This window comes from Oncorhynchus tshawytscha, linkage group LG34 (assembly GCF_018296145.1).
Source record: "Oncorhynchus tshawytscha isolate Ot180627B linkage group LG34, Otsh_v2.0, whole genome shotgun sequence".
In the NCBI taxonomy this organism is placed as follows: domain Eukaryota; kingdom Metazoa; phylum Chordata; class Actinopteri; order Salmoniformes; family Salmonidae; genus Oncorhynchus; species Oncorhynchus tshawytscha.
The window spans coordinates 13,980,738-14,004,463 of NC_056462.1; the positions used below are offsets into that span (position 1 = coordinate 13,980,738).

The 23,726-nt window shown below is 49.6% G+C and overlaps 1 protein-coding gene across 4 annotated transcripts in view; it reads left to right on the forward strand.

The window, feature by feature from the left end:
* LOC112231646 (lipopolysaccharide-responsive and beige-like anchor protein) overlaps positions 1-23,726 on the forward strand; it is a 351,054-nt gene that overhangs the window by 294,436 nt on the left and 32,892 nt on the right. For all 4 annotated transcript variants that reach the window (XM_042311819.1, XM_042311822.1, XM_042311821.1 and 1 more), the window contains 3 exons: positions 5,037-5,126; positions 17,680-17,857; positions 19,021-19,086. In XM_042311819.1, coding sequence (XP_042167753.1) covers positions 5,037-5,126; positions 17,680-17,857; positions 19,021-19,086 — 334 coding nt within the window. The remainder of the gene's footprint in view (positions 1-5,036; positions 5,127-17,679; positions 17,858-19,020; positions 19,087-23,726) is intronic.

Consider the following 23,726-nt stretch of genomic DNA (forward strand, 5'->3'; position numbering starts at 1 on the left):
AGAGAGCGAGAGAGAGAGGGCAGGAGAGAGCGAGCGAGAGAGGGCAGGAGAGAGCGAGAGAGAGAGGGCAGGAGAGGGCAGGAGAGAGCGAGAGAGAGAGGGCAGGAGAGAGCGAGAGAGAGAGGGCAGGAGAGAGCGAGAGAGAGAGGGCAGGAGAGAGCGAGAGAGAGCGAGAGAGAGAGGGCAGGGGAGAGCGAGAGAGAGAGGGCAGGAGAGTGCGAGAGAGAGAGAGGGCAGGAGAGTGCGAGAGAGAGAGAGGGAGGGCAGGAGAGTGCGAGAGAGAGAGGGCAGGAGAGTGCGAGAGAGAGAGGGGGCAGGAGAGTGCGAGAGAGAGAGGGGGCAGGAGAGTGCGAGAGAGAGAGGGGGCAGGAGAGTGCGAGAGAGAGAGAGGGCAGGAGAGTGCGAGAGAGTGCAGGAGAGAGAGAGAGAGTGCAGGAGAGAGAGAGAGAGTGCAGGAGAGAGAGAGAGAGTGCAGGAGAGAGAGAGAGTGCAGGAGAGGGAGAGAGGGGGCAGGAGAGGGAGAGAGGGGGCAGGAGAGGGAGAGAGGGGGCAGGAGAGGGAGAGGGAGGGAGAGGGAGGGGGCAGGAGAGGGAGAGGGAGGGGGCAGGAGAGGGAGAGAGAGGGGGCAGGAGAGGGAGAGAGAGGGGGCAGGAGAGGGAGAGAGAGGGGGCAGGAGAGGGAGAGAGAGGGGGCAGGAGGGAGAGAGAGGGGGCAGGAGAGGGAGAGAGAGGGGGCAGGAGAGGGAGAGAGAGGGGGCAGGAGAGGGGAGAGAGGGGGCAGGAGAGGGAGAGAGAGGGGGCAGGAGAGGGAGAGAGAGGGGGCAGGAGAGGGAGAGAGAGGGGGCAGGAGAGGGAGAGAGAGGGGGCAGGAGAGGGAGAGAGAGGGGGCAGAGAGAGAGAGAGAGGGGGCAGGAGAGAGAGAGAGAGGGGGCAGGAGAGGGAGAGAGGGGGCAGGAGAGAGGGAGAGAGAGAGGGGGCAGGAGAGAGGGAGAGAGAGAGGGGGCAGGAGAGAGAGAGAGAGCAATCCCTGTACCCGTACTCTCTGTCCCTCCCTCTCCTGTCCCTCCCTATCCTGTCCCTCCCTCCCTACCCTGTCCCTCCCTCCCTCCCAACCCTGTCCCTCCCTCCCTACCCTGCCCCTCCCTACCCTACCCTGTCCCTCCCTCTCTCCAGCCCCTCCCAACCTTTCCCCCCTCCCTTCCTATCCTGTCCCTCCCTCTCTCTCCTGTCCCTCCCTACCCTACCATGTCCCTCCCTCTCTCTCCTGTCCCTCCCTCTCTCTCCTGTCCCTTCCTCCCTACCCTGTACCTCCCTCTCTCTCCTGTCCCTCCCTCCCTACCCTGTCCCTCCCTCCCCAGCCTGTCCCTCCCTACCCCCTCCACCACTACCTGTCCTCCATTGCCTGTTCTGACACAAACCAGCCCCGGAAGGCCTAGCCCAGACCAGGACCAGACAAGACCACACCAGGACCATGGCTGAAACAGTTGTCACTCAGTAGTGGCGGTCTCCCTTGGCGCTACACCCCTCCATTCCAACCTCCACCCCCCTTGGCCCCTGGCCCTGACACGGCCCAGACTAGCAACCCATTTCCGCCTCCTCCACAGGCCTGCTTCCTCACAAATACTGAGGGGCTGAGTCTGGCTACGGCTCGGGGCTGGAGACGCACTGCTGGTGTATTTGACTAATTAAAACTAACGCCGGGGTTCAGTCGGGTGTGTGGAGAAACCTCCCCAGCTGATTGGACTCGGGAGGGGGGAGGAGGGTGACAACAAACTCTTTCTTAGACTCACTCACTTTCCTCCCTCTCTTCATTTATGTGTATGTGTGTTCATGCAATACACCTCCAATCTCTCTCTTCAATCGTTCTCTCTTTCGCTCTCTCACACACACACACACACACACACACACACACACACAAACTCTCTCTCTGTGTGTGTGTGTGTGTGTGTGTATCTGCTCTCTCTCTGATGGCACCATGCTGTGCGGGGTGTGGATTTAATCATTCTCCTGATCATCAGAGCAGCTCCAAGGTAAATAGTGGGTGTCAGAGATCCAATTTACCGTCCGGTTGTATTAACCATGCACCAGGCTCCTGGCCATGCCTGGGTAATGGGCCTCTAGCAGGGGAAATGACCGACCACAGCCCCCCTCTCCCCACTGGTCCTGGTAATGAATCTGCATGCGTGGGTGGGTAGGTGGTGGGCTCAAGCACATCTGGATGGGAATGAGGTGATAAATCAGCGTTTGCCCTCGGTGCCCGCCATGCGATGCTCCAGTCACTGAGCATGAAGGGCAGCTGAATGGCAGGGGATGAGGAGGAGGAGGTACAGAGGTACGGAGCGTGTTCTGTTGTCCTCTATAGAGGCCGCAGGGAGAGAACATACTGTACACACAGTCCAGTTCACGATCTGATGGAAGTGGTCTCTATCATCGTATACTAATACAAGAGATTTTATCATATTTTTGGTTGTTAAAATGTGATATCAGAGAAATGTTTTATATATATATATATATATATATATATATATATATATATATATATATATATATATATATATATATATATATATATATATATATATATATATATAAAGGAGGATCTAGTATTTAATATGTATGGCATAATATAGGGATATATATGGTAAAGCTCTTGCCAAATGTATTTTGGATGAACACGACAGACCACAGCTAATTACACCGGCACAGATGTTCATAGTGGTCCTGACGGACTACCCCTCACACCCCAGGCTCACACACTTTGATCAATCACCTCCATTTAATCCTCCTGCTGGACCTGTGCCAAGCTACTAGGCTAGCTAGAGCTAGAGCCTGCAAACACCACTCACATTCACGCCGCGGACAAATACTGAAAAGTGTTCTTATTTTGTGTCATCAACATTTCTATGCAAGTCTGAAATCGTCTTGTAAAAGTCCTCTTTAGTTCCCCTTCATCAAACAGTGATGCTGTGAAGACATCGGGTTAAATAGCTAGCTAGCGCTTATCGCCATCTTGCCCTGACTCCCATTCCAGTGACGTAATGACTTGGGCTCTTCCTAGAACCCCTACATGCATTCTCTGGTATTTCAAGATCCTCTTAGTGACTGTAGGACTGTGTCCCAAATGGCACCCTATTCTCTTAACAGTGCACTCCTTTTGACCAGGGCCCTATGTAGGGGATAGGGTACTATTTTGGGACACACGCTAGATCATCTGTTTGTAATCGATGGCCCAGTCTAATGGACCCAGGAGTGGATCTACACTAAATAAAGAGGGAGGGACAGATCCCATTGTTCTCCTCAGCTGTGAGAGGAGTGGGGGATCAAAGCTTGAGTGGCTTTGAGGGTCGGGGAGAGAAGGGGAGAGAGAAGGAAAGAGCTGGAAAAGAGAGGAAGGGGGAGGTAAGAGGCAGGGAGTCGGACTGGTGGAATGAGAGAGTGAGAGAGTCAAACCAAAGCCCTGGGTTTTCTGATGCTCACATATCAACTGGCGTCGGTGGAGGCCTTGAGTCTAGGCCGGGAGATTTTCTCATACCTGTTAGAGATTAGGAACCATCTTCCTCTTTTTTACTACACTGGGATCCTCCACAAAAGCAGGAAGGTAGGATGGCAGGCAGAGTCTGGAGTATAGATCTGATCTGAAATGACTTCTACTTCTCTATGTAGTGCCTGACTTGTGACCAGAGTATAAATAGGGGTCTGGTAAAAAGAAGTGCACTACATAGGGAATAGGGTGCCATTTCACATGAATCCCAGGTATTAGTATACAGTAAGTATAGTAAGAGTCTATGGGCTTAACTGAGGCTCGCTCTCGCTCTCTCGCTCTGCTCTTCTCCACACTCACTCTCTCACACGCAGTCACACACAGTCAGATTGCACGGCACAGCAGTCGCTCACTTAACCTCTGTCTTTCCTGCCCAAGATATTTCTTTCTTTCTCTCGCTCTCTCTCAATTCAATTTCAATTTAAGGTTCTTTATTGGCATGGGACACATATATGTTATCATTGCCAAAGCAAGTGGGGTCGGTAACAAACAAAAGTGAAATAAACAATTTAAACAGTAAACATTACACAAAAGTTCCAAAAGAATAAAGACATTTCAAATATCATTATGTCTATATACAGTGTTGTAACAATGTGCAAATAGTTAAAGTACAAAAGGGAAAATAAATAAACATAAATATGAGTTGTATTTACAATGTATTGGGTTGTATTTACTCTCTCTCTCTGTAGCCCCATCTCACCTAGAGTACTCCTACACACACCTACCTCTGTTGCTGTATGTATTCTTTACTGTGTTGACCATACACTAGTACATCTCTCTGTCCTCCCAGCCCTGTGTTACCTTGACTCTGTGGCCACTGATGTTGTCCAGAGCTGAGAGGCGGCGTCTCCTGTGACATTTATGGTCCTATATCTCTTAATTAGCGCCACCTAACCCGCCTGTCTGTCTCGCTCTCTTTCTCTCTGTTTCTCTCTGTTTCTCTCGCTCTGTTTCTCTTTCTCTCTCTCGCTCTGTTTCTCTCTCGCTCTGTCTCACTTTCTCTCTCTCTCTACCTCTTTCTCTCTCTCTCTACCTCTTTCTCTCTCTCTCTACCTCTTTCTCTCTCTACCTCTTTCTCTCTCTCTCTACCTCTTTCTCTCTTTCCTCTCTCTCTTAACTCTTTCTCTACCCCCTCTCTCTACCTCTCTCTACCCCCTCTCTCTCTACCTCTCTACCTCTCTCTCTTACCTCTTTCTCTCTCTCTACCTCTTTCTCTCCTCTCTCTCTCTACCTCTCTCCCTACCCCCGCTCTCTCTCTCTCTACCCCCTCTCTCTCTACCCCTCTCTCTCTCTCCCCCTCTCTCTCTACCCCTCTCTCTCTCTACCCCTCTCTCTCTCTCTACCCCCTCTCTCTCTCTCTCTACCCCTCTCTCTCTCCCCCTCTCTCTACCCCTCTCTCTCTCTACCCCTCTCTCTCTCTCTCTACCTCTCTCTACCCCGCTCTCTCTCTACCCCTCTCTCTCTCTCTACTTCTCGTTCTCTCTATCTCTCGCCAGGCTGTGGAGGCACAGATCAGGAGTTTTGGACAGACCCCATGTCAGCTGCTCATCGAGCCACACCCACCAAGGAGCTCCGCCATGCAGGTGGTGAGTCTCGCACACACGTACGCGCGCTCACACACAGGCTGACCACCATACCGTGCCCTATACCGTACCCAGTACCATGCCCAATACCGTGCCCTATACCGTACCCAATACCGTGCCCAATACCATGCCCTATACCATGCCCAATACCGTAATCAATACCATGCCCTATACCGTGCCCAATACCGTACCCAATACCATGCCCTATACCGTGCCCTATACCGTGCCCAATACCGTGCCCAGTACCGTGCCCTATACCGTGCCCTATACCGTACCCAGTACCGTGCCCAATACCGTACCCAATACCATGTCCTATACCGTACCCTATACCGTACCCTGTTCCGTGCCCTATACCGTGCCCTATACCATACCCAGTACCATGCCCAATACCGTGCCCAATACGGTACCCAATACCATGTCCTATACCGTGCCCTATACCGTGCCCTATACCGTGCCCAATACCGTACCCAATACCGTGCCCAATACCATGCCCTATACCATGCCCAATACCGTAATCAATACCATGCCCTATACCGTGCCCAATACCGTACCCAATACCATGCCCTATACCGTGCCCTATACCGTGCCCAATACCGTGCCCAGTACCGTGCCCTATACCGTGCCCTATACCGTACCCAGTACCGTGCCCAATACCGTACCCAATACCATGTCCTATACCGTACCCTATACCGTACCCTGTTCCGTGCCCTATACCGTGCCCTATACCGTACCCAGTACCATGCCCAATACCGTGCCCAATACGGTACCCAATACCATGTCCTATACCGTACCCTATACCGTGCCCTATATCGTACCCAATACCATGCCCAATACAGTACCCAATACCATGCCCAATACAGTACCCAATACCATGCCCAATACCGTACCCAATACCATGCCCTATACCGTGCCCTATACCGTGCACTATACAATACCCAATACCATGCCCTATATCATACCCAATACCATGCCCTATATCGTACCCAATACCGTGCCCAATACTGTGCCCAATACCGTGCCCTATACCGTACCCAATACCGTAAACAATACCATGCCCAATACCGTAACCTATACCGTGCCCTATACCGTGCCCAGTACCATGCCCTATACCGTGCCCTATACTGTGCCCAATACCATAACCTATACCGTGCCCAGTACCGTGCCCTATACCGTGCCCAGTACCGTGCCCTATACCGTGCCCTATACCGTACCCAGTACCATGCCCTATACCTTACCCTATACCGATGACCCAGTACCATGCCCTAATCCGTGCCCTATACCATGCCCTATTCCGTACCCAGTACCATGCCCTATACCGTACCCAGTACCATGCCCAATACCGTGCCCTATACCGTACCCATGCCGTACCAATTCCGTACCCATTACCATGCCCTCTACCGTGCTCTCTACCGTGCCCTATACCATACCCAATACCATGGCCTATATCGTGCCCTATACCGTGCCCAATATCGTGCCCAATACCATGCCCTATATCGTACCCAATACCATGCCCTATATCGTACCCAATACCATGCCCTATATCGTACCCAATACCATGCCCTATATCGTACCCAATACCATGCCCAATACCGTACCCAATACCGTACCAATGCCCTATACCATACCCAATACCATGTCCTATACCATGCCCAATACTGTAATTAATACCATGCCCAATACCATGCCCAATACCGCACCAATGCTGTACCCAATACCATGCCCTATACCATGCCCAATACCATGCCCTATACCATGCCCAATACCGTAATCAATACCATGCCCTATACCGTGCCCTATACCGTACCCAGTACCATGCCCAATACCGTGCCCTATACCGTGCCCTATACCATGCCCAATACCATGTCCTATACCATGCCCAATACCGTAATCAATACCATGCCCTATACCATGCCCAACACCGTACCCAATACAATGCCCTATACCATTCCCAATACCATGCCCAATGCCGTACCCAGTACCATGCCCAATACCATGCCAATACCATGCCCAATACCGTAATCAATACCATGCCCAATACCATGCCAATACCATGCCCAATACCGTAATCAATACCATGCCCAATACCGTACCCAATACCATGCCCTATACCGTACCCAATACCATGCCCTATACCAATGCCCAATACCGTAATCAATACCATGCCCAATACCATGCCCTATACCATGCCCTATACCATACCCAATACCATGCCCAATACCATGCCCAATACCATGCCCAATACCGCACCAATGCTGTACCCAATACCATGCCCTATACCATGCCCAAAACCATGCCCTATACCATGCCCAATACCGTAATCAATACCATGCCCAATACCGTAATCAATACCATGCCCTATACCGTGCCCTATACCGTACCCAGTACCGTGCCCTATACCATGCCCTATACCATGCCCTATACCATGCCCTATACCGTACCCAATACCATGCCCTATACCGTACCCATGCCGTACCCGATACCATGCTCTATACCGTGCCCAATGCCGTGCCCAATGCCGTGCCCAATACCGTGCCCAATACCATGCCCTATACCATGCCCAATACCGTAATCAATACCGTACCCAATACCGTGCCCTATACCGTGCCCTACACCGTGCCCTACACCGTGCCCAATACCGTGCCCTATACCGTGCCCTATACCGTGCCCTACACCGTGCCCTACACCGTACCCAGTACCGTGCCCTATACCGTGCCCTATACCATACCCAATACCATGCCCTATATCGTACCCAATAACGTGCCCTATACCGTACCCTATACCGTACCCAATACCATGCCCAATGCCGTGCCCAATACCATGCCCAATACCATGCCCTATACCATGCCCAATACCGTAATCAATACCATGCCCAATACCGTGCCCTATACCGTACCCAATACCATGCCCTATACCGTGCCCTACACCGTGCCCAATACCGTACCCAGTACCATGCCCTATACCGTGCCCTATGCCGTGCCCTATACCGTGCCCTATACTGTGCCCTATTTCGTGCCCTATATCGTGCCCTATATCGTGCCCTATACCGTGCCCTATATCGTGCCCAATACCGTACCCTATACCGTACCCAATACCGTGCCCAATACCGTACCCAATACCATGCCCAATACCGTGCCCTATTCCGTGCCCTATAACGTGCCCTATACCGTACCCAATACCGTACCCTATACCGTACCCTATACCGTGCCCTATACTGTGCCCTATTTCGTGCCCTATATCGTGCCCTATATCGTGCCCTATACCGTGCCCTATATCGTGCCCAATACCGTACCCTATACCGTACCCAATACCGTGCCCAATACCGTACCCAATACCATGCCCAATACCGTGCCCTATTCCGTGCCCTATAACGTGCCCTATACCGTACCCAATACCGTGCCCTATATCGTACCCAATACCGTGCCCAATACCGTACCCAATACCGTAAACAATACCATGCCCAATACCGTACCCAGTACCATGCCCAAATCCGTGCCCAATACCGTGCCCTATACCGTGCCCAATACCATGCCCAATACCGTAACCTATACCGTGCCCTATACCGTGCCCTATACGGTGCCCAGTACCATGCCCAATACCGTGCCCTATACCGTGCCCAAAGCCGTACCCAGTACCATGCCCAATACCATGCCCTATACCATTCCCAATACCGTAATCAATACCATGCCCAATACCGTAATCAATACCATGCCCAATACCGTAATCAATACCATGCCCTATACCGTGCCCGATACCGTACCCAGTACCATGCCCAATACCGTGCCCTATACCGTACCCATGCCGTACCAAATCCGTACCCAGTACCATGCCCTATACCGTGCCCTATACCATACCCAATACCATGCCCTATATCGTACCCAATACCATGCCCTATACCGTACCCAATACCATGCCCAATGCCGTGCCCAATACCGTGCCCTATACCATACCCAATACCATGCCCTATACCGTACCCAATACCATGCCCTATACCGTACCCAATACCGTGCCCATAACCGTACCCAATACCATGCCCAATACCGTACCCTATACCATGCCCAATACCGTACCCTATACCATGCCCAATACCGTACCCAGTTCCGTACCCTATACCGTGCCCAAACCATGCCCAAAACCGTGCCCGATACCGTGCCCTATACCGTGCCCAATGCCGTGCCCAATACCGTGCCCAATACCATCCCCAATTTCCGTGCCCTATTCCGTGCCCTATACCGTGCCCTATACCGTGCCCTATACCGTGCCCAATGCCGTGCCCAATACCATGCCCAATACCGTACCCAATACCATGCCCTATACCATGCCCAATACCGTAATCAATACCATGCCCAATACCGTGCCCTATACCGTACCCAATACCATGCCCTATACCGTGCCCTACACTGTGCCCAATACCGTACCCAGTACCATGCCCTATACCGTGCCCTATACCGTGCCCTATACCGTGCCCAATACCGTACCCAGTACCATGCCCTATACCGTGCCCTATACCGTGCCCTATACCGTACCCAGTACCATGCCCAATACCGTACCCTATACCGTACCCTATACCGTGCCCTATACCGTGCCCTATATCGTACCCAATACCGTACCCTATACCGTACCCTATACCGTACCCAATACCGTGCCCAATACCGTACCCAATACCATGCCCAATACCGTGCCCTATTCCGTGCCCTATAACGTGCCCTATTCCGTACCCAATACCGTGCCCTATATCGTACCCAATACCGTGCCCAATACCGTACCCAATACCGTAAACAATACCGTACCCAATACCGTAAACAATACCATGCCCAATACCGTACCCAGTACCATGCCCAATTCCGTGCCCAATACCGTGCCCTATACCGTGCCCAATACCATGCCCAATACCGTAACCTATACCGTGCCCTATACCGTGCCCTATACGGTGCCCAGTACCATGCCCAATACCGTGCCCAATGCCGTACCCAGTACCATGCCCAATACCATGCCCTATACCATTCCCAATACCGTAATCAATACCATGCCCAATACCGTAATCAATACCATGCCCTATACCGTGCCCTATACCGTACCCAGTACCATGCCCAATACCGTGCCCTATACCGTACCCATGCCGTACCAATTCCGTACCCAGTACCATGCCCTATACCATACCCAATACCATGCCCTATATCGTACCCAATACCGTGCCCTATACCGTACCCAATACCATGCCCAATGCCGTGCCCAATGCCGTGCCCAATACCGTGCCCAATACCATGCCCTATACGTACCCAATACCATGCCCAATACCGTAATCAATACCATGCCCAATACCGTAATCAATACCATGCCCTATACCATGCCCAATACCATGCCCTATACCATGCCCAATACCATGCCCTATACCATGCCCAATACCATGCCCTATACCATGCCCAATACCATGCCCAATACCATGCCCTATACCATGCCCAATACCGTACCCAATACCATACCCAATACCGTACCCAATACCATGCCCAATACCATGCCCAATACCATGCCCTATACCATGCCCAATACCGTACCAATACCATGCCCTATACCATGCCCTATACCCTGCCCAATACCGTACCCAATACCATGCCCAAGTCCGTACCCAATACCATGCCCTATACCATACCCAATACCGTACTCAATAACGTACCCATGCCGTACCAATGCCGTACCCAGTACCATGACCTATACCGTACCCAATACCGTACCCAATGCCATGCCCAATGCCATGCCCAATTCCATGCCCAATTCCATGCCCAATACCGTGCCCATAACCGTACCCAATACCGTACCCAATAACGTGCCCAAATCCGTACCCAATACCGTACCCAGTACCATGCCCTATACTGTACCCAATACCATGCCCTATACCGTACCCAATACCATGCCCTATACCATACCCAATACCATGCCCTATACCGTACCCAATACCATGCCCTATACCATACCCAATACCATGCCCTATACCATACCCAATACCATGTCCTATACCATACCCAATACCATGCCCTATACCGTACCCAATACCATGCCCTATACCGTACCCAATACCATGCCCTATACCGTACCCAATACCGTGCCCATAACCGTACCCAATACCGTGCCCAAATCCGTACCCAAACCATGCCCTATACCGTACCCAATACCATGCCCAATACCGTACCCTATACCGTGCCCAATACCGTACCCAATACCATGCCCAATACCGTACCCTATACCATGCCCAATACCGTACCCAATACCATGCCCAATACCGTACCCTATACCATGCCCAATCCGTACCCTATACCATGCCCAATACCGTACCCTATACCGTACCCAATACCGTGCCCAAACCATGCCCTATACCGTACCCAATACCATACCCTATACCGTGCCCATTACCGTGCCCTATACCGTACCCTATACCGTGCCCAATACCGTACCCTATACCATGCCCAATACCGTACCCAATACCGTACCCAGTACCGTACCCAGTACCGTGCCCAATACAGACCCATCTCCTCAGTAGTGTAGATAGAGGCCCAATGGAATAGCCTTGACTGTCTCTGACTGCTAGTATGTCAAACGATGGTCTCTGACTGCTAGTATGTCAAACGATGGTCTCTGACTGCTAGTATGTCAAACGATGGTCTCTGACTGCTAGTATGTCAAATGACTGCCTCTGACTGCTAGTATGTCAAATGATGGTCTCTGACTGCTAGTATGTCAAACGATGGTCTCTGACTGCTAGGATGTCAAACGATGGTCTCTGACTGCTAGGATGTCAAACGATGGTCTCTGACTGCTAGTATGTCAAACGATGGTCTCTGACTGCTAGTATGTCAAATGACTGCCTCTGACTGCTAGTATGTCAAATGATGGTCTCTGACTGCTAGTATGTCAAACGATGGTCTCTGACTGCTAGTATGTCAAACGATGGCCTCTGACTGCTAGTATGTCAAACGATGGTCTCTGACTGCTAGGATGTCAAACGATGGTCTCTGACTGCTAGGATGTCAAACGATGGTCTCTGACTGCTAGTATGTCAAACGACGGTCTCTGCTTTGACTCATACTAGCCCGTCTATAGTCTTTCCTTTCCCCACCATCATCCCTCCATCCTAACCCTGGGAAACGTAAGCTCTGGATTTGAACCTGTCTCCTCTCGTCCTCAGAGAGGGGTGATTCTATGTGAAGGGATGAGGTGTGATTTGGGGTGTAAGGAGGGCGGATGAGGGTGAATGGATTAGCGCTGTGGAAACATGGTCCTGAGCCAAACTCCCACTCCACACCTTAGACAGACAGACGAGGGGACCAGGGGAGAACCAGAGGGAGGAGGACCGGCTGGGAACAATGGCCCATAGGTGACAGGCTTTTAAGGGGCAGGAAGAGGGGGTGGCGGTGGGGTGGCTGTGGATGACGTGCCGACTTGAGCCCCCATTAGTGGGGTGGCCCTGTGGTGCTGACAGCTGGAGACCATTGGCACACACATATACACACACACGCGCACACACACACACACACACACACACACACACACACACACACACACACACACACACACACACACACACGCACAAACACATGCACAAACACACACACACATAGCGCTGCCCATATGCCACCCATGTTTACCAAACACCCCATTAGCTCCGCACCACATATCCAAATAATGCTACATTCATCCACAGGTTGGGAGTCTAGGGTTTCCCCCAGACCTGGGTGCAAATACTACTTGATTTCTTTCAAACACTGTTAGTTTGCCTGCCTGAAGTGCCTGGTGGGTGAGGTTTGCTCTTTTTGAGGGTAGATCAGCTTTAATATTTGCCGATAGAACCCACAATCTATCAAAGTAATTGTTTGCATAATTTCTAATCCCCCTAATTTAGGTTTTTTATTTCTTTATATTTTTCCCCCTACCATCCCTCCCTGATTGGAGTAAATTTAACGGAAAACAGTACTTCTACTGCTACTTACAGCTATTTTGTCTCACATGACTATAGAAATAACTTTATATATATTCCTAATTTCCCCTCTCTGCAAGTGCTGGATTTTCACACAGCGTCCAATCCTCCATTAATTCTGATCTTAACTCCAACTAAAAGATTTACCCATCTTTCCCAGTATAATGCCATTTTACTGGGAAGCCACCGATGGACAGTACCTGAAAATATGTTCTGTGGATTCTGTTTCCTCCCCTTCTAATGTCTTAATGAAATCAGAAGTTGACTATCCTGGCCTGGCGTACAGTATACTATTAGTAACAATGTATTAACTCTTCCACTCTTACAGTAGTACAGTAGGGTGCAGTACAGTAGGGTGCAGTAGGGTACAGTATACTATTAGTAACAGTGTATTAACTCTTCCACTCTCACAGTAGGACAGTACCGTAGGACAGTACAGTAGGGTGCAGTACAGTAGGGTGCAGTAGGGTACAGTATACTATTAGTAACAGTGTATTAACTCTTCCACTCTCACAGTAGGACAGTACCGTAGGACAGTACAGTAGGGTGCAGTACAGTAGGGTACAGTATACTATTAGTAAGTGTATTAACTCTTCCACTCTCACAGTAGGACAGTACAGTAGGGTGCAGTAGGGTACAGTATACTATTAGTAACAGTGTATTAACTCTTCCACTCTTACAGTAGGACATTACAGTAGGGTGCAGTACAGTAGGGCGCAGTGCAGTGCAGTAGGGTGCAGTGCAGTAGGGTGCAGTGCAGTAGGGTGCAGTGCAGTAGGATAGGGTGCGGTACAGTAGGGTGCAGTGCAGTACAGTAGGGTGCAGTACAGTACAGTAGGGTGCAGTACAGTACAGTAGGGTGCAGTACAGTACAGTAGGGTGCAGTACAGTACAGTAGGGTGCAGTACAGTAGGGTGCAGTACAGTAGGGTGCAGTACAGTAGGGTGCAGTACAGTAGGGTGCAGTACAGTAGGGTGCAGTACAGTAGAGTGCAGTGCAGTAGGGTGCAGTACAGTACAGTAGGGTACAGTACAGTAGGGTGCAGTGCAGTGCAGTAGGGTGCAGTGCAGTAGGGTGCAGTGCAGTAGGGTGCAGTGCAGTACAGTAGGGTGCAGTGCAGTAGGGTGCAGTGCAGTAGGGTGCAGTACAGTAGGATAGGGTGCGGTACAGTAGGGTGCAGTGCAGTACAATAGGGTGCAGTACAGTAGGGTGCAGTGCAGTACAGTAGGGTGCAGTGCAGTACAGTAGGGTGCAGTGCAGTACAGTAGGGTGCAGTGCAGTAGGGTGCAGTACAGTAGGATAGGGTGCGGTACAATAGGGTGCAGTACAGTAGGGTGCAGTACAGTAGGGTGCAGTGCAGTAGGGTGCGGTACAGTAGGGTGCAGTACAATAGGGTGCAGTACAGTAGGGTGCAGTACAGTACAGTAGGGTGCAGTACAGTACAGTAGGGTGCAGTACAGTAGGGTGCAGTACAGTAGGGTGCAGTACAGTAGGGTGCAGTGCAGTAGGGTGCAGTGCAGTAGGGTGCAGTGCAGTAGGGTGCAGTGCAGTACAGTAGGGTGCAGTGCAGTACAGCAGGGTGCAGTGCAGTACAGCAGGGTGCAGTGCAGTACAGCAGGGTGCAGTGCAGTACAGCAGGGTGCAGTGCAGTACAGCAGGGTGCAGTGCAGTAGGGTGCAGTGCAGTAGGGTGCAGTGCAGTAGGGTGCAGTGCAGTAGGGTGCAGTACAGTACAGTAAGAGCTGCTGAGATGAGAAGGGAGCAGTAGAATAACGAGGGGAGAAATGGGGAGACACTTACCTAGACAAATAAACGCTATGTGGTTGAGCAGGGCCTCAATTCCCTGTGGTGAGACACACGTACGTACGGAAATCCATTGGAAACTCGACCCCAGTACTGGAGCAGGAGGGCATATGAGTCCATCCTTTCAAGTGGTTAAAGGTGTCTTGTATGTAATTGTTTGGCCTCTCCGGTGGTGGTAGGTGGGCCTGGTGTGTTTGGACAGGTTTGACGTGTCCTAGACAGACTGATGTTCAGTGCCTTCCTCTTTCCATTCTCACCAACAGCAGATGAGGGACTTTGTTCCTTCTCTCTCTCTCGCTCTCTCTCTCTCTCGCTCTTCTTCTCTCTCTTGCTCTTCCTCTCTCTCGCTTTCCCTCTTCCTCTCTTCCTCTCTCTCCCTCTTTCTCTCTCTCTCTCTAACTCACCCCCAATTAATCTCTTTACACCTCTCTTTGCTGTGTCCTTCTCCACCTTTGTTTTCCATCCCTCCCCCTGTCTGAGTGTAGTGTGGTGTCAGACTCCAGTCCTGACATGTCCCCCTGTCTGAGTGTAGTGTGTTGTCAGACTCCAGTCCTGACATGTCCCCCTGTCTGAGTGTAGTGTGGTGTCAGACTCTGGTCCTGACATGTCCTCCTGTCTGAGTGTAGTGTGTTGTCAGACTCCAGTCCTGACATGTCCCCCTGTCTGAGTGTAGTGTGGTGTCAGACTCTGGTCCTGACATGTCCCCCTGTCTGAGTGTAGTGTGTTGTCAGACTCCAGTCCTGACATGTCCCCCTGTCTGAGTGTAGTGTGGTGTCAGACTCTGGTCCTGACATGTCCTCCTGTCTGTGTGTAGTGTGGTGTCAGACTCTAGTCCTGACATGTCCTCCTGTCTGTGTGTAGTGTGGTGTCAGACTCTGGTCCTGGCATGTCCCCCTGTCTGAGTTTAGTGTGGTGTCAGATTCCAGTCCTTTTATGTCCTCCTGTCTGAGTGTAGTGTGGTGTCAGATTCCAGTCCTGACATCTCCCCCTGTCTGAGTGTAGTGTGGTGTCAGGCTCCAGTCCTGGCATTCTCCCTGTCTGTGTTTAGTGTGGTGTCAGATTCCAGTCCTGTCATGTCCCCATGTTGGTGTTCAGTAATGACGTTGTCAGAGTATTCTAGTAGCCTGTTAAAACAACAGAGATTTACCTCAGTGTGCCTCTGACATTAAGCATGTATAGTATGTTCCCCAGCTCACTACAAGCATCCTGCAAATGACTCCTCAGTCTGAACAAATGGCACCCTATTTCATGTGGAGTGCACTTTTATTGACCAGAACCCTGATCAAAAGGAGTGCACTATGTAGAGGGAATAGGGTGCCATTTGGGACGCAGGATGAATAATGTGTGTGAGCCTAGCCAGTAAAAACAACTCTTATCAGTAGAAGTGAAGTCACATGGTTTAAAGTGCATGTCGGTGTCTTGACGAAGCTTGGCAGGAACAAATGTCAAATCTTATATGAAGATAAATACAAAATGGGACTTTTATTTGACCGTTTGTGGCGACTGATTGTTACTAATGATAAAAGTATCAAGTTCACTTCTGACCATTGTCATGTTAATGAACATTTCCTGAAGAGACCTGAGCAAAGTCTGAGAGTTTTGAGGAAGAATGTTGACTTTTGTCATTGTGAAAAGATAGATAAATAATGTCTGGCATGTACACGAGTCCTTATATTTAGAGGTTCAGTACAAGTAACTGCTAGTAGCCTCTTGATTCATCACAGATGTTGTAGAATGTCAGACTTGAGGAGGACTCCAGTACCCAGCAGCCCTCACTGACAGGTTATTAATGGTGCCACATTTGATGAGGCATTACCATAGAGATAGATAGAGCACTATAGATGGCTATAACCAATCACAGACGCCATAATGTAACACAGATACAAAGATGAGTCCTCTATCTGTATGGGCATTACAGCCACTTTTAATAGAGTGTTAGGGAGGGAGCACTGTAACACTGTTAACACGGGGAGTTCCACAGAGGAGTTTTGGTCTGCAAGGGTATTTCACACACACACTATACACTATACCAATCCTGTGGATTTTTCTCCTCTTACGTTTGGTTTGTTTGTTTGGTTGTCTTCCGTTTTAATACTGACTTGTTGGTTCTTCCTTAATATTGACACAAACTTTGTCTTTAAGAAATAGTTTTCTTGTGTCTGTTTTTCTTGCCCTGACTTCTAATCGATGTTGTCATGTGAATAATGGTACTCTGTTTTTAGTACCTCAGCTTTTCTCCAGCTGGCCTCCTTCCCTATCTATAGCTTTTCTCCAGCTGGCCTCCTTCCCTATCTATAGCTTTTCTCCAGCTGGCCTCCTTCCCTTTCTATAGCTTCTCTCCAGCTGACCTCCTTCCCTATCTGTAGCTTTTCTCCAGCTGGCCTCCTTCCCTATCTGTAGCTTTTCTCCAGCTGGCCTCCTTCCCTATCTGTAGCTTTTCTCCAGCTGGCCTCCTTTCCTATCTGTAGCTTTTCTCCAGCTGGCCTCCTTCCCTATCTATAGCTTTTCTCCAGCTGGCCTCCTTCCCTATCTGTAGCTTGGCCTCTGAGTGCTGCAACTCCATGCTAGCTTCCCAGCTAACTTTCTCTCTGTCCCTCTCCTCCCTTCCCCCCTCTCTCTTTCACTCTCTTTTCTGCGTGCTGCTGCTCCTGCTGTTCCCTCTTCTCCTCCGCTGCTCCATCCCTCGCTCGCTCCTGCTCTTCGTCTGTGGATCTATCCATCCTCCTCTCCCTCCTTCCGTCCATCCGTCCGTTGATCTGTCCATCACCACCAGTATGTCCTCCTGCAGAGCCCGTTGATGTTCACGGAGCAGATGCAGCAGGATGTCATCATGGTGTTGAAGTTCCCCAGCAACTCTCCCGTGGCCCACGTGGCCGCCAACACCCAGCCGGGCCTCGCCACGCCCGCCATCATCACCGTCACCGCCAACCGCCTCTTCGCCGTCAACAAGTGGCACGGCCTGGCCGGTAAGAGGGGGATTGTAGGAAATGGAGTCTAAAGTAGGATTATCTTGTAGAGGTCAGCAGGATTATTTTTTAAAAACCTTTATTTAACAAGTCAGTTAAGAACAAATTCTTGTTTTACAATGATGGCCTACCCCGGCCAAACCCTCCCCTAACCCGGAGGACGCTGGAACAATTGTGCGCCACCCTATGGCTTGAAATGTACGTTTAACCAATTCATTGAAATTCAACTCATATGTAGGATATGAGATATCATATATTTTTTAATCAAGTCTGATTTCATGTAGCACGTCAAGGACCGGTACACAGAGTAGAGAGTTTTGGCGCACACAGTTGAGGACAATACGTTTGTCCACACAAAGCATCGTATCCAAAGGCCTTCAGTCAGTATTTATCTGTGTATCTCAACGAGAGCAGCCAATGGGCTTGTCTCTCATCTTCCCAGGACAGGACGTTGATTTCTGAGACAGTTGAGCGGTCCTCCTAAAAGGCAGGATCAAATGTGACACGTGCACTCTGCCAGCGTTAGGTTTCCCTTCCTCTTTGATGCATCAAGACCTCACTCCTCATGGTTTATTTATTAAACATCAACCCTGCTGTGGAATAACAGGGAAGGGGATATGGGATGAAGTCTGACGTTATGAAACTCAAAGACCATGAAGATTTGTAGATCTCATTTTGTTTTGATGAGTGGATTTCATGTGATATTGTTTGTGGTTAGATCTTGAATTGTGATATTAGTGTTATTTGAACTTGTTTATGGTACAAATCTGTATTATTAGAGGATGTTCAGATGTAAGGATTCACGATATTCTGTTATAAACTTTGTTATGTATTACAATGTATTATCAGAGTGCGGTTTTACAGCTAAATGTAACTCTTGTGAGAGCGCTCTGGGGGACAATAGGCTCTGAGTGTGGCAAATTACATTTTAGCATCTCCCATATGGAACAGAAGCCAAAGTACTCCACAGGGCCAAATCACTGATATTAAACCCATCCTTCTTTCTGCATCCCACTCATTCCTTCCTCCCACACCTCTCTTTTCGTCTCTCTCTCCTGTCTCTCTCTCCTGTCTCTCTCTCCTGTCTCTCTCTCCTCTCTCTCTCTCTCTCTCTCTCTCTCTCTCTCTCTCTCTCTCTCTCTCTCTCTCTCTCTCTCTCTCAGGTCATCAAGGCTCCTCTGTGCAGGACCAGCAGTACCAACTGCCCGTGGAAATAGACCCCCTGATAGGTATGCCACTTGTTTGTGTGTTTGTATGTTGGTGTGTGTCTCTGGGATTCATTGTGATGGCCCAAGGCAGTGTCCCTGGCCAGTAGCTTGCTGTTGTTTCCCAGCCTCTGCCCACCAACAGCCCCCCGTCCTCATATCGCCTGAAATAAATCCTCCACTCTGCTCTCTCCTCTGCTAAACCATTTGCATGCAAATTGGAATGCAATGAGCTGTGGCCTGGACTGGTATTTCATCATCAACCTCTCCCCCTCTCCTCTATCCCGCTCTCTCGCCATCTCTCACTTTCTCTCTCTCACAGTTTTTCTTACTCTCTCTCTCTGGTTTAATTTGAGCGGGGGAAAGGATCTGTGTCAGTATAAATTAATATGAATGCGGTAATAATGTGTGATTGAGAATGCGCGGCGGGCGGATGTCAGGACAATATGGGCGCCTCTCATCACTCACGGCTTGTTGATGAGGAGGCGAGCAGAGGAGCGGAGCGTTAGTGATGTATAGGATACACTGTCTGGGAGAGAGTGGTCAGAGACAGAGCTCTAGTAATGTATAGGATACACTGTCTGGGAGAGAGTGGTCAGAGACAGAGCTCTAGTAATGTATAGGATACACTGTCTGGGAGAGAGTGGTCAGAGACAGAGCTCTAGTAATGTATAGGATACACTGTCTGGGAGAGAGTGGTCAGAGACAGAGCTCTAGTAATGTATAGGATACACTGTCTGGGAGAGAGTGGTCAGAGACAGAGCTCTAGTAATGTATAGGATACACTGTCTGGGAGAGAGTGGTCAGAGACAGAGCTCTAGTGATGTATAGGATACACTGTCTTCGAGAGAGTGGTCAGAGACAGAGCTCTAGTGATGTATAGGATACACTGTCTGGGAGAGAGTGGTCAGAGACAGAGCTCTAGTAATGTATAGGATACACTGTTTGGGAGAGAGTGGACAGAGCTCTAGTGATATATAGGATACACTGTCTGGGAGAGAGTGGTCAGAGACAGAGCTCTAGTGATGTATAGGATACACTGTCTGGGAGAGAGTGGTCAGAGACAGAGCTCTAGTAATGTATAGGATACACTGTCTGGGAGAGAGTGGTCAGAGACAGCTCTAGTAATGTATAGGATACACTGTCTGGGAGAGAGTGGTCAGAGACAGAGCTCTAGTGATGTATAGGATACACTGTCTGGGAGAGAGTGGTCAGAGACAGAGCTCTAGTAATGTATAGGATACACTGGTTGGGAGAGAGTGGTTAGAGACAGAGCTCTAGTGATGTATAGGATACACTGTCTGGGAGAGAGTGGTCAGAGACAGAGCTCTAGTAATGTATAGGATACACTGTCTGGGAGAGAGTGGACAGAGCTCTAGTGATATATAGGATACACTGTCTGGGAGAGAGTGGTCAGAGACAGAGCTCTAGTGATGTATAGGATACACTGTCTGGGAGAGAGTGGTCAGAGACAGAGCTCTAGTAATGTATAGGATACACTGTCTGGGAGAGAGTGGTCAGAGACAGCTCTAGTAATGTATAGGATACACTGTCTGGGAGAGAGTGGTCAGAGACAGAGCTCTAGTGATGTATAGGATACACTGTCTGGGAGAGAGTGGTCAGAGACAGAGCTCTAGTAATGTATAGGATACACTGGTTGGGAGAGAGTGGTCAGAGACAGAGCTCTAGTAATGTATAGGATACACTGTCTGGGAGAGAGTGGTCAGAGACAGAGCTCTAGTAATGTATAGGATACACTGTCTGGGAGAGAGTGGTCAGAGACAGAGCTCTAGTGATGTATAGGATACACTGTCTGGGAGAGAGTGGTCAGAGACAGAGCTCTAGTAATGTATAGGATACACTGTCTGGGAGAGAGTGGTCAGAGACAGAGCTCTAGTGATGTATAGGATACACTGTCTGGGAGAGAGTGGTCAGAGACAGAGCTCTAGTGATGTATAGGATACACTGTCTGGGAGAGAGTGGACAGAGCTCTAGTGATATATAGGATACACTGTCTGGGAGAGAGTGGTCAGAGACAGAGCTCTAGTAATGTATAGGATACACTGTCTGGGAGAGAGTGGTCAGAGACAGAGCTCTAGTAATGTATAGGATACACTGTCTGGGAGAGAGTGGTCAGAGACAGAGCTCTAGTAATGTATAGGATACACTGTCTGGGAGAGAGTGGACAGAGCTCTAGAGATATATAGGATACACTGTCTGGGAGAGAGTGGTCAGAGACAGAGCTCTAGTGATGTATAGGATACACTGTCTGGGAGAGAGTGGTCAGAGACAGAGCTCTAGTAATGTATAGGATACACTGTCTGGGAGAGAGTGGTCAGAGACAGAGCTCTAGTGATGTATAGGATACACTGTCTGGGAGAGAGTGGTCAGAGACAGAGCTCTAGTAATGTATAGGATACACTGTCTGGGAGAGAGTGGTCAGAGCCAGAGCTCTAGTGATGTATAGGATACACTGTCTGGGAGAGAGTGGTCAGAGACAGAGCTCTAGTGATGTATAGGATACACTGTCTGGGAGAGAGTGGTCAGAGACAGAGCTCTAGTGATGTATAGGATACACTGTCTGGGAGAGAGTGGTCAGAGACAGAGCTCTAGTAATGTATAGGATACACTGTCTGGGAGAGAGTGGTCAGAGACAGAGCTCTAGTAATGTATAGGATACACTGTCTGGGAGAGAGTGGTCAGAGACAGAGCTCTAGTAATGTATAGGATACACTGTCTGGGAGAGAGTGGTCAGAGACAGAGCTCTAGTGATGTATAGGATACACTGTCTGGGAGAGAGTGGTCAGAGACAGAGCTCTAGTAATGTATAGGATACACTGTCTGGGAGAGAGTGGACAGAGCTCTAGTGATGTATAGGATACACTGTCTGGGAGAGAGTGGTCAGAGACAGAGCTCTAGTGATGTATAGGATACACTGTCTGGGAGAGAGTGGTCAGAGCCAGAGCTCTAGTAATGTATAGGATACACTGTCTCGGAGAGAGTGGTCAGAGACAGAGCTCTAGTAATGTATAGGATACACTGTCTGGGGGAGAGTGGTCAGAGACAGCTCTAGTGATGTATAGGATACACTGTCTGGGAGAGAGTGGTCAGAGACAGCTCTAGTGATGTATAGGATACACTGTCTGGGAGAGAGTGGTCAGAGACAGAGCTCTAGTGATGTATAGGATACACTGTCTGGGAGAGAGTGGTCAGAGACAGAGCTCTAGTGATGTATAGGATACACTGTCTGGGAGAGAGTGGTCAGAGACAGCTCTAGTGATGTATAGGATACACTGTCTGGGAGAGAGTGGTCAGAGACAGCTCTAGTGATGTATAGGATACACTGTCTGGGAGAGAGTGGTCAGAGACAGAGCTCTAGTAATGTATAGGATACACTGTCTGGGAGAGAGTGGTCAGAGACAGAGCTCTAGTAATGTATAGGATACACTGTCTGGGAGAGAGTGGTCAGAGACAGAGCTCTAGTGATGTATAGGATACACTGTCTGGGAGAGAGTGGTCAGAGCCAGAGCTCTAGTAATGTATAGGATACACTGTCTCGGAGAGAGTGGTCAGAGACAGAGCTCTAGTAATGTATAGGATACACTGTCTGGGGGAGAGTGGTCAGAGACAGCTCTAGTGATGTATAGGATACACTGTCTGGGAGAGAGTGGTCAGAGACAGAGCTCTAGTAATGTATAGGATACACTGTCTGGGAGAGAGTGGTCAGAGACAGAGCTCTAGTAATGTATAGGATACACTGTTTGGGAGAGAGTGGTCAGAGACAGAGCTCTAGTGATGTATAGGATACACTGTCTGGGAGAGAGTGGACAGAGCTCTAGAGATATATAGGATACACTGTCTGGGAGAGAGTGGACAGAGCTCTAGTAATGTATAGGATACACTGTCTGGGAGAGAGTGGTCAGAGACAGCTCTAGTGATGTATAGGATACACTGTCTGGGAGAGAGTGGTCAGAGACAGAGCTCTAGTAATGTATAGGATACACTGTCTGGGAGAGAGTGGTCAGAGACAGAGCTCTAGTAATGTATAGGATACACTGTTTGGGAGAGAGTGGTCAGAGACAGAGCTCTAGTGATATATAGGATACACTGTCTGGGAGAGAGTGGTCAGAGACAGAGCTCTAGTGATGTATAGGATACACTGTCTGGGAGAGAGTGGTCAGAGACAGAGCTCTAGTAATGTATAGGATACACTGTCTGGGAGAGAGTGGTCAGAGACAGAGCTCTAGTAATGTATAGGATACACTGTCTGGGAGAGAGTGGTCAGAGACAGAGCTCTAGTGATGTATAGGATACACTGTCTGGGAGAGAGTGGTCAGAGACAGAGCTCTAGTGATGTATAGGATACACTGTCTGGGAGAGAGTGGTCAGAGACAGAGCTCTTTCTCTCTCTCCTTTATTGTTCTCTCTCTCCCCTTTGTTTTCTCTGATTCTTCCTCAATCTGTTGCTCTCTTGACCTCGCAAATGTTCTCTCCTTTTCTTCACTCTCTGTCTCGTTCTCTCTCCTTTTCTTCACTCTCTGTCTCGTTCTCTCTCCTTTTCTTCACTCTCTGTCTCGTTCTCTCTCCTTTTCTTCACTCTCTGTCTCGTGCTCTCTCCTTTTCTTCACTCTCTGTCTCGTTCTCTCTCTCGTCCAAACACACGT